Here is a 12467-nt window from a genome sequence, read left to right as displayed (position 1 = left end):
AGCTCGTGGTGCTCAGCAGACATTTCTGACAGCAACTTGCGGAATAAGCGATGTTGGAGGCTCGAAGTGGATCGAATAAAATTAATTGTAGCCATTATCCATTGTTGTTTTAAGCTCCCCGCTTAGTTTGTTTAGAGTGTTATTCACGTTCTGTAGGCTACTATTGTAGACATTTCTGCATGAATTTCTGAACACTCGCGAAATACGTTTTTCTCTGCTTTTATGGCTGGGCCAATCGGGGGTCGCGTCTGGGCCGCATGCGGCCCCCGGGCCGCTAATTGAATAGGCCTGCACTATACTATACTACTATACTATACAAATACAACACTGTGCTGTATAAACTGCTGCAGGGGGTTAAGTGTTACTCGTGTATATATGATGAGTCAGGGAGAAGGGATGGAGCAGACAGACAGAAGTAAGGAGAGCAGGAACTAATAAACGCAGCCGGTGGTTTGCACAACTTCATCTCCCCCCCCCCTCCCCCAACCAGACCGCAAACAAAGTGGACTCCTGTTCTCGCGAGGTTATGTGGGGGGTTTAAGCCAAGTGGACTCCTGCTCTCGCGAGGTTATGTGGGGGGTTTAAGCCAAGTGGACTCCTGCTCTCGCGAGGTTATGTGGGGGGTTTAACCCAAGTGGACTCCTGCTCTCGCGAGGTTATGTGTGGTTTAAGATAGCTATGTTAGCTAACTAGCTAGCTAGCTAGCTAGCAGTCTAACTGGTTAACGCTTTCAGTTTGGAGATGACGTTCAACTTAAAACCCCGGTTCGTATTTTTAAGTTATCGATCATCAGACATGTATTTGTGTTTATTTTGAGAGGCTAACCACTTCAGAGCAGAGGCAGCTAAATAGATGCTGTTGAGCTAAGCTAGTGGGGCGGTTGGGTCAGATGACGCTAAGCTAAGCTAAGCAAAGCTAAAGCTAGCAAGGCTTTGTCTCCAGTTAGCTTGGTTACAAAGGAAGGCTCTGTACGTGTAGTTAGGCCTGTAACAATCCCCCCACTTTCCTGTACAAATTGTCTCAGAAATAATTGCGATTCACAATATAATTGTTTCACTGTTATTATGTGACCCAGATTATGTAATAACACAGCAACCTGTGACGTAGGCTAAATCATGTAGCTAGGCTATCCTCATCAATAACAAAGGGACTGTGTGTGATCATCTAGTGGTGTGTTTGTAGCATGTTGGTGTTCTAGCAGAAGACCTGAGAGCTCTATTGGGCTGATATGCTAGCAGAAGACCTGAGAGCTCTATTGGGCTGATATGCTAGCAGAAGATCTGTGAGCTCTATTGGGCTGATATGCTAGCAGAAGACCTGAGAGCTCTATTGGGCTGATATGCTAGCAGAAGACATGAGATTGATTGATTGATTGAAAACTTTATTAGAAGATTTGCAGAAGTAGGTACATGAAAGTACATATTACATACAAGGTCAACTAACAGGATAAAAACCCAAGAAAGCCACTGGCTTATTTCAATTGGGGTCCTTGATTCTCAATTCATCGTTACATGTAAGACAGACAGAAAAACTAGTACTATCTACAAGATAATACAGACAAATAACTATTACTATCTACAAGATAAACATACATCCATCATGGGAAGAACAATACAACAAAACATAAGGTATGTACAGCGGGTAGGACAGGTTGGGACATACACCACAGGTGGGGGCGGGGGACAAAACACAAAGTTTTGAGAGCTCTATTGGGCTGATATGCTAGCAGAAGACCTGAGAGCTCTATTGGGCTGATATGCTAGCAGAAGGTCTGAACATATTCTGGTGCTGTGCCAGTGAGAGCTTTATAAACAAGCAGAAGGATCTTGAAATCTATTCTGAACAGGAAGCCAGTGTAGAGTCTCTAAATCAGGGTTCCCACGCTGGTCTTAAGAAGCCTTAAAGTCTAAAATTCAGCAATGCAAATTACAAGGCCTAAAAAGGCCCCAAATCTCAGTTATTCGGTCTAAAAATGAGGTGGTAGGTCTTAAAAACAAGGTCCTGCAAGGAAATCAGTCCGACCACATCTATCTTTACAGGAAATTAATCAAGCTGGAACCCAAAAAAAAAGCCAATTCGCTTCCTTTTTTGTCTGTATGGCGGCAGTGAAATCCCTAATGTCATCACCTGGAGGATGACCAAAAGCTATCATACGGTGTCGCAAATAGGTCTAAAATTATATCCAAAGAGGTCTAAAAAAGGTCTAAAAAAAAAATAAGGTCTTAAATTGGACTTGTTGAAACTTGTAGGAACCCTGCTAAATGAGGAGTGATGAGGAGAGCGCCGCCGCCGCCATCTTGTGCCGGCCTGCCTGCGTGGACGTGCTGCTGCACTACAGAGGCGGCGCCGCGGACCTGCTCGCCCTGCTGGGTCGGACCCAGAGAGCCCTGGAGGACTTCCCCTGCCGGGCGCCGCCTGCCTTCACGCCCTGGTTCCCAGCCGGACGGCACGGCCCCCTGCCCATCAGACCCGCCAGGCCTCCCCCGACCCTCTGCCTGGGCCCCCTGGGAGAGATCCACAGCCGCCTGCAGGCGATCAGCGCCGACCCTGACCCTAACCTCGACCTTAACCCCGACTCTAACCCTTACCCTGACTCTAACCCTTACCCTAACCTCCACCCCGACTCTAACCCTAACGTTGACTCTATCCTTCACCCTAACCTCCACCCCGACTCTAACCTCGACCTTAACCCCGACTCTAACCCTAACGTTGACTCTATCCTTCACCCTAACCTCCACCCCGACTCTAACCCTAACCTCCACCCCGACTCTAACCCTAACCTCCACCCCGACTCTAACCCTGACCTCCACCCCGACTCTAACCCTGACTGTGATGACAGGGGGGTCAGACAGACAGACACTCTCTCTACCGGGGGGGTCAGACAGACAGACACCCTCTCTACCAGGGGGGTCAGACAGACAGACAGCCTCTCTACCGGGGGGGTCAGACAGACAGACAGCCTCTCTACCGGGGGGGTCAGACAGACAGACACTCTCTCTACCGGGGGGGTCAGACAGACAGACACCCTCTCTACCGGGGGGGTCAGACAGACAGACACTCTCTCTACCGGGGGGGTCAGACAGACAGACACCCTCTCTACCGGGGGGGTCAGACAGACAGACACTCTCTCTACCGGGGGGGTCAGACAGACAGACACCCTCTCTACCAGTGGGGTCAGACAGACAGACACTCTCTCTACCGGGGGGGTCAGACAGACAGACACTCTCTCTACCAGGGGGGTCAGACAGACAGACACCCTCTCTACCAGGGGGGTCAGACAGACAGACACTCTCTCTACCGGGGGGGTCAGACAGACAGACACCCTCTCTACCGGGGGGGTCAGACAGACAGACACTCTCTCTACCAGGGGGGTCAGACAGACAGACAGCCTCTCTACCAGGGGGGTCAGACAGACAGACACTCTCTCTACCGGGGGGGTCAGACAGACAGACACCCTCTCTACCGGGGGGGTCAGACAGACAGACACTCTCTCTACCGGGGGGGTCAGACAGACAGACACCCTCTCTACCAGGGGGGTCAGACAGACAGACACCCTCTCTACCAGGGGGGTCAGACAGACAGACAGCCTCTCTACCGGGGGGGTCAGGCGGTCGTGGAGCGTGGTGTCACACGGAGGCGTGTCGGTCCAGAACGGGGGCGCCCCCCCCCAGCCGTTCTCTCAGCGGTTCCACAAGCTGGTGCGGCAGCACGGCCTCCACGCGCACCAGAGGGCCAAGTGGGTGGTGGGGGAGGAGAACTGCGGGGGGAGAGGAGGGAGGGGCGTGGAGCAGGCGTGGAGGGGGGTGAACCGTGCCATCAGGGACCGCAGACTGCCCACCTGCAACGCCCACATCCAGAGGGGCGCCGCGGCGGCGGAGGTGTGGGTGTTCTGCGACGTGCTGCGCTGTGAACACGTGGGGAGGTTCCTCAAGGAGGAGCTTGGACTCGCCGGGAAGATCTCTCTCTGCGTTCATAAACTGGGGAACATCCTCAGCTTGTAGAAGATCTCTCTCTGCGTTCATAACCTAGGGAACATCCTCAGCTTGTAGAAGATCTCTCTCTGCGTTCATAACCTGGGGAACATCCTCAGCTTGTAGAAGATCTCTCTCTGCGTTCATAAACTGGGGAACATCCTCAGCTTGTAGATAGATACGCCGATCCCATGGGCATGGCCTTCAAAAAATGTGTGTCTGTACTCTGTGTCAATTGCTGTATTTGTGTTTTTTTTAATTGTATTATTATTATTTATTTATTATTATTATTATTATTAATAATAATGAAAGATGTTCTATTTTAATAAAGATATTTTGTCAGCTACGTGTTTATATTGTTGTTGACTCCCATCAAACCCACAAACGCGTTCTGCACCAGATGATTTGCAGAGGTATCTTCCTGTTCTGTGGTGCCACCTTCCATGCCTCCTTATTGGCGCTTTTCCACCACCGGGCGGACCCGACCCGACCCGACCCGGGCCGCATTTGTACCCTACCCTACCCGTACTTTCAGAAACGCTTCTCCATTATACACAACAGACCCGGAGCCACCCGGGACTGTAGGAGGAGTTACGTGTCATAAGAGCACTTCACTGTAATATGCCCCTGCCCACTGTAATAATGCCCCTGCTCATCGACGGAGAGAGCGTGGAGATAGTCTCAAACCTCCGATTCCTGGGACACAACATGCGGGATGACCTGGCCTGGAAGGACAACACTAAAGGCACCATCAAGAGGGCACAACAGCGGCTATACACCCTGAGATGCCTCAAGAAACAACTCAGCAAGAAGGAGATGCTGGTGGCCTTCTACCACGGCGCAGTGGAGAGCATCCTCACCTTCGGCATCTCCAACTGGTTCCACAGCTGCACGGCAGCGGAGAGAAGCGAGCTACAGAGAGTCGTGAGAACAGCACAGAAGATCACCGGCGCCCCCCTCCCCTCTCTGGAGGAGCTGTACAAAACACGCTGTCTCAGGAGGGCCTCCAAGATCTCCAAGGACCCGACCCACCCTGGGCACGAACACTTTGTCAAGCTGCCCTCGAACAGGAGGTACAGGACCCCGGCCGCTAAGACAAACAGACTGAAGGACAGCTTCTACCACAGGGCCGTCAAGGCCCTGAACACAGAAAAGGCCTAAGTTCTGGGCCCAGGACAGTCCGGACGGATTGTATGGCAGCTAGTGCTGTGGCACAAACATGTACATTTTCAAGCCTGCAAACTGTGACACTTTAAAATAATGTGAAAAAATACTTTCTTGTGAAATATGACAACCCTAGTTGACTATCTGTGCAGTATAGTACAGTGGATTGTGTACATAGCCTCTATTGATGTAAACCAGCTCCTTACCTTCTTGTGATTTTATGCATCTATGCTTTTTCTAAAATGTGTTTCTTTTTCCTTTCCTAAACACCAGGGGAGCCTCCCCTCCTAAATTTCGTTGTTTGGTACCTGTACTGTAGCAATGACAAATAAAGTCTATCTATCTAATAAGTGCCGATATACAGCTCAACGGGGGGAAATGCGATAAGAATTATGTCAAAATGCAGCACTATCATGCACAGATCAGCCTTAGAACATGTAACGTTACGTGCCTGTTACTTGCCGCTTTCAGTTCTAGTAGATCTAGTAGTTCTAGTTCTAGCATTCTATGTAAGCCGTGTGTGTCTACTGATTTAGTCACCACACACATCAAAACATGTTGATACTGCACACCACCAGCACACACAAGCTCTAGCAGTGAGTTTAAGTGTCCCGAACCACGAGCCGACAGACTGTGGATGAGGAAGAGGAGAGTGATGATGAGGAAGAAGAGAGTGATGATGAGGATGATGAGGAAGAAGAGAGTGATGATGAGGAAGAAGAGAGTGATGATGAGGAAGAGGAGAGTGATGAGGAAGAGGAGAGTGATGATGAGGAAGAAGAGAGTGATGATGAGGAAGAGGAGAGTGATGATGAGGAAGAAGAGAGTGATGATGAGGAAGAGGAGAGTGATGATGAGGAAGAAGAGAGTGATGATGAGGAAGAGGAGAGTGATGAGGATGATGAGGAAGAGGAGAGTGATGATGAGGAAGAAGAGAGTGATGATGAGGAAGAGGAGAGTGATGATGATGATGAGGAAGAGGAGAGGGATGATGAGGAAGAAGAGAGTGATGATGAGGATGATGAGGAAGAAGAGAGTGATGATGATGAGGAAGAGGAGAGTGATGATGATGATGAGGAAGAAGAGAGTGATGATGATGAGGAAGAAGAGAGTGATGATGAGGAAGAAGAGAGTGATGATGAGGAAGAGGAGAGTGATGATGAGGAAGAAGAGAGTGATGATGAGGAAGAAGAGAGTGATGATGATGAGGAAGAAGAGAGTGATGATGATGATGAGGAAGAAGAGAGTGATGATGATGAGGAAGAAGAGAGTGATGATGATGAGGAAGAGGAGAGTGAGGATGATGAGGAAGAGGAGAGTGATGATGATGATGAGGAAGAAGAGTGATGATGAGGATGATGAGGAAGAAGAGAGTGATGATGAGGATGATGAGGAAGAGGAGAGTGATGATGAGGAAGAAGAGAGTGATGATGAGGAAGAAGAGAGTGATGATGAGGATGATGAGGAAGAAGAGAGTGATGATGAGGATGATGAGGAAGAAGAGAGTGATGATGAGGATGATGATGAGGAAGAGGAGAGTGATGATGAGGATGATGAGGAAGAGGAGAGTGATGATGATGATGAGGAAGAGGAGAGTGATGATGAGGATGATGAGGAAGAAGAGAGTGATGAGGATGATGATGAGGAAGAAGAGAGTGATGATGATGATGAGGAAGAGGAGAGTGATGATGATGATGATGAGGAAGAAGAGAGTGATGATGAGGAAGAGGAGAGTGATGATGAGGATGAGGAAGAGGAGAGTGATGATGAGGATGATGAGGAAGAAGAGAGTGATGATGATGATGATGATGAGGAAGAGGAGAGTGATGATGATGAGGAAGAGGAGAGTGATGATGAGGATGATGAGGAAGAAGAGAATGATGATGATGAGGAAGAGGAGAGTGATGATGATGAGGAAGAGGAGAGTGATGATGATGATGAGGAAGAAGAGAGTGATGATGAGGATGATGAAGAAGAAGAGAGTGATGATGAGGATGATGAGGAAGAAGAGAGTGATGATGATGAGGAAGAAGAGAGTGATGATGATGATGATGATGAGGAAGAAGAGAGTGATGATGATGATGATGAGGAAGAGGAGAGTGATGATGAGGATGATGAGGAAGAGGAGAGTGATGATGAGGATGATGAGGAAGAAGAGAGTGAGGATGATGATGATGATGAGGAAGAAGAGAGTGATGATGATGATGATGAGGAAGAGGAGAGTGATGATGAGGAAGAAGAGAGTGATGATGATGATGATGATGATGATGAGGAAGAAGAGAGTGATGATGATGATGAGGAAGAGGAGAGTGATGATGAGGATGATGATGATGAGGAAGAAGAGAGTGATGATGATGATGAGGAAGAAGAGAGTGATGATGATGATGATGATGAGGAAGAAGAGAGTGATGATGAGGATGATGAGGAAGAGGAGAGTGATGATGATGAGGAAGAAGAGAGTGATGATGATGAGGAAGAAGAGAGTGATGATGATGATGATGATGATGATGAGGAAGAAGAGAGTGATGATGATGATGAGGAAGAAGAGAGTGATGATGATGATGAGGAAGAAGAGAGTGATGATGAGGATGATGAGGAAGAGGAGAGTGATGATGATGATGATGATGAGGAAGAGGAGAGTGATGATGAGGATGATGAGGAAGAAGAGAGTGATGATGATGATGAGGAAGAAGAGAGTGATGATGATGAGGAAGAGGAGAGTGATGATGAGGATGATGAGGAAGAGGAGAGTGATGATGAGGATGATGAGGAAGAAGAGAGTGATGATGAGGAAGAGGAAGAAGAGAGTGATGATGAGGATGAGGAAGAGGAGAGTGATGATGAGGATGATGAGGAAGAAGAGAGTGATGATGAGGATGAGGAAGAAGAGGAGTGATGATGAGGAAGAGGAGAGTGATGATCAGGATGATGAGGAAGAGGAGAGTGATGATGAGGATGATGAGGAAGAGGAGAGTGATGATGATGATGATGAGGAAGAAGAGAGTGATGATGAGGATGATGAGGAAGAGGAGAGTGATGATGATGATGATGATGATGAGGAAGAAGAGAGTGATGATGAGGATGATGAGGAAGAAGAGAGTGATGATGAGGATGATGAGGAAGAAGAGTGTGATGACAAAACGGGACAGGCCCCCTAAAAAATAAAAAAAATAAAAAAAACTAGGTTACCGGAAGTGACGTAAGGACAGTGCTGTCAGTACGCAGTGTGCTTCCTCCTGCCACATTGAGCCTTTACGTAACCCGTGGCGTGTCAGATCTCATTGTCTGAGCTACGGTACCTAGCTAAGGGAGCTACGGCAGTGAACATTGTCTGAGCTACGGCAGCTACCTGACCCGCTCCGTGATGGCGTCGCCGGGACGTGTCCCGTGAAGGAACCACAAAGGCTTTTCTCTGGGGGGACAACTACAACAACAAGGTAAAGAGCTAACGTTAGCCTAGCTGGTGGAAAAAATGGCATCGGGACCTTCCGTGTCTCCCATGTGCCAGGGAACGTAGAACAGAGAACGTTAGAACGGAGAACGTAGAACGTAGAATGGAGAACGTAGAACGTAGAACGTTAGAACGGAGAACGTAGAACGGAGAACGTAGAACGTTAGAACGCAGAACGTAGAATGTTAGAACGTAGAACGTAGAACGTTAGAACGTAGAACGTTAGAACGGAGAACGCAGAACGTTAGAACGCAGAACGGAGAACGTAGAACGTTAGAACGTTAGAACGTTAGAACGGAGAACGCAGAACGGAGAACGTAGAACGTTAGAACGGAGAACGTAGAACGTTAGAACGCAGAACGTAGAACGCAGAACGTAGAACGCAGAACGTTAGAACGGAGAACGTAGAACGTTAGAACGTAGAACGTAGAACGCAGAACGTAGAACGTTAAAACGCAGAACGGAGAACGGAGAACGCAGACGAGGTCTGATGAAGTGATGCTGTGATCGAGGGGTTCCAAACGTGTGCATGTGGATGGGTTATTGTGTTATTGTGTTAAGGCACACACATATATGTAGAGACGCTGACAGCCAAGCCTGGGTGAATCCTCCCCTGGCTGATGTTCCTACAACATCACAGCTGACTGGCAAGGTTGAGAATAATCATCATCATAATCATAATAATAATAATGCCGTGTATAATTGTTGCACAACTCTTTTAAAGGCATTACTAGTTGTCGCGCTGCTGTCACTTTTATGGTGATTTACGATTTACACCTCGGGATACTCTGGATATGACTGGAAACATGTCTGTTATGATGACAGTGACAGACAATACTTGATGGCCCTATAACCTTTGATGTTTACATTACTACCTTTGAACTACTGTATATTGCACATTGCACATGTCTCCTGACATAGCTTCTTTTATACTTCTGCACATTAGATACTGTACATAACCTCACTGTATATAGCTCATAACTGTACATAGCTCATAACTGTACATAGCTCATAACTGTATATAGCTCATAACTGTACATAGCTCATAACTGTACATAGCTCATAACTGTATATAGCTCATAACTGTATATAGCTCATAACTGTACATAGCTCATAACTGTACATAGCTCATAACTGTGCATAGCTCATAACTGTACATAGCTCATAACTGTATATAGCTCATAACTGTACATAGCTCATAACTGTACATAGCTCATAACTGTACATAGCTCATAACTGTATACAGCTCATAACTGTACATAGCTCATAACTGTATATAGCTCATAACTGTATACAGCTCATAACTGTACATAGCTCATAACTGTATATAGCTCATAACTGTACATAGCTCATAACTGTATACAGCTCATAACTGTACATAGCTCATAACTGTACATAGCTCATAACTGTACATAGCTCATAACTGTACATAGCTCATAACTGTACATAGCTCATAACTGTACATAGCTCATAACTGTACATAGCTCATAACTGTACATAGCTCATAACTGTACATAGCTCATAACTGTACATAGCTCATAACTGTATACAGCTCATAACTGTACATAGCTCATAACTGTACATAGCTCATAACTGTACATAGCTCATAACTGTATACAGCTCATAACTGTACATAGCTCATAACTGTACATAGCTCATAACTGTATATAGCTCATAACCGTACATAGCTCATAACTGTACATAGCTCATAACTGTATATAGCTCATAACTGTACATAGCTCATAACTGTATATAGCTCATAACTGTACATAGCTCATAACTGTACATAGCTCATAACTGTATATAGCTCATAACTGTATATAGCTCATAACTGTATACAGCTCATAACTGTACATAGCTCATAACTGTATACAGCTCATAACTGTACATAGCTCATAACTGTACATAGCTCATAACTGTACATAGCTCATAACTGTACATAGCTCATAACTGTACATAGCTCATAACTGTATATAGCTCATAACTGTATACAGCTCATAACTGTACATAACCTCACTGTATATAGCTCATAACTGTACATAACCTCACTGTATACAGCTCATAACTGTACATAGCTCATAACTGTACATAGCTCATAACTGTACATAGCTCATAACTGTATACAGCTCATAACTGTACATAGCTCATAACTGTACATAGCTCATAACTGTACATAGCTCATAACTGTATATAGCTCATAACTGTACATAACCTCACTGTATATAGCTCATAACTGTACATAGCTCATAACTGTATACAGCTCATAACTGTACATAGCTCATAACTGTACATAGCTCATAACTGTATATAGCTCATAACTGTACATAGCTCATAACTGTACATAGCTCATAACTGTATATAGCTCATAACTGTACATAGCTCATAACTGTACATAGCTCATAACTGTACATAGCTCATAACTGTATATAGCTCATAACTGTATACAGCTCATAACTGTACATAACTTCACTGTATATAGCTCATAACTGTATACAGCTCATAACTGTATACAGCTCATAACTGTACATAGCTCATAACTGTATATAGCTCATAACTGTATATAGCTCATAACTGTACATAGCTCATAACTGTACATAGCTCATAACTGTATATAGCTCATAACTGTATACAGCTCATAACTGTACATAGCTCATAACTGTATACAGCTCATAACTGTACATAGCTCATAACTGACCTAACATAGGTAACCTAACCTAACCTAACCTAGCACGGGAGGTTAACTAACCTAACCTAACCTAACCTTGTGGTAACGTGTGTGTTCCCAGGCGTCTCCATGGGACCTCTGATGTCGACGGAGGCTTTGATGGGAGTGAACAGCGTGAAGCATCACGAGGGGGCCTTGAACTACTGGACCTTCAAGCAGAAGTCTGGAGGATCGTCCTTCAACACTGGGACCAGCTAGAGAGACATGGTCTGGACCCCCCCAGGGAGGAGGGGAAGGAGCAGCCTGCGCCGTTAGTCCTGTTCAGGGGGGTTGCGTTATGTTTTACCTCTAAACCCTCTAGGTCAGAAATTAACGTTTTTTTTTTTTTTTTTTTTTTTTGCGCCCAACACACACCAGCGTCCCAACCGAGTTGTTGTTGTATTTTTTTGGTGTGATAACAGTAAATCAGTAAAAAAAAAAAACGTTCTAGAACTCAAGCCAGGCCAGGAGGAGGATGGGTTCCGAGGGCTACCAGTACCGAGCGCTTTACGACTACAAGAAGGAGCGAGAGGAGGACATTGACCTGCACGTTGGGGACGTCCTGGTGGTGAGCAGGGGCGCCCTGCTGGCCCTGGGCTGGGGGGGGGCCGGGGGGGGGGGGTGCGGAGGAGCGGCCCGCGGAGATGGGCTGGCTGCCGGGCCTCAACGAGACCACGCAGGAGAAGGGAGACTTCCCCGGGACCTACGTGGAGTACCTGGGCAGGAAGAGGATGTCGCCCCCCACGCCCAAGCCGCGGCCCCCGAGACCGCCCTCCGCCTCCACCCCCACCCCCTCCACCTCCACCCCCACCCCTTCCACCTCCACCTCCACCCCCACCCCTTCCACCTCCACCTCCTCCACCTCCACCACCCCTGGTCCAGCCAGGACGGAGTCTGAGTCAGAGGGTGAGTACTGAGTACACACACACACACACACACACACACACACACAGGAAGCTTAGATGAGAGAGAGAGAGAGATTGATTACCGTAAGAGTGCGGTCGGTGTGAAAAATGAACATCTGTTAATAGTCATAATAATCAGGTCCATAACAACTAGCTGCGTCTGTGGCTCAGTGATGTCATCTGTGTGCGCCACAGGTCCCCTGCCGCTGCCAGACCTCCAGGAGCAGTTTGGCCCTCCAGAGATGTCCCCTCCCCCTCCAGAGTTGGCCCCT

The 12467-nt window shown here is 47.0% G+C and overlaps 1 protein-coding gene and 1 pseudogene across 2 annotated transcripts in view; both read left to right on the top strand.

The window, feature by feature from the left end:
- Nucleotides 1-2261: 2261 nt before the first annotated feature.
- Nucleotides 2262-4001, top strand: shld3 (shieldin complex subunit 3; the record flags this gene model as incomplete). The annotated part of the gene is made up of 2 exons (XM_080532908.1): nucleotides 2262-2531; nucleotides 3651-4001. 2 exons carry the CDS (start codon nucleotides 2262-2264, stop codon nucleotides 3999-4001), a joined length of 621 nt encoding a protein of 206 aa, XP_080389034.1.
- Nucleotides 4002-11765: 7764 nt separating this feature from the next.
- The window catches only part of LOC308159156 (phosphatidylinositol 3-kinase regulatory subunit alpha-like), a 2462-nt pseudogene continuing 1760 nt past the window's right edge, over nucleotides 11766-12467 (top strand). Inside the window, exons 1-2 of the transcript in view lie at nucleotides 11766-12196; nucleotides 12391-12457. The product of the transcript in view is annotated as a phosphatidylinositol 3-kinase regulatory subunit alpha-like (transcript). The remainder of the gene's footprint in view (nucleotides 12197-12390; nucleotides 12458-12467) is intronic.

Source organism: Nansenia antarctica, assembly GCF_963989245.1.
Source record: "Nansenia antarctica genome assembly, chromosome: 5".
Taxonomy (NCBI): Eukaryota; Metazoa; Chordata; class Actinopteri; order Argentiniformes; family Microstomatidae; genus Nansenia; species Nansenia antarctica.
The sequence above is the reverse complement of the archived record's forward strand: the minus strand, read 5'-3'. Positions and strand labels throughout refer to the sequence as shown.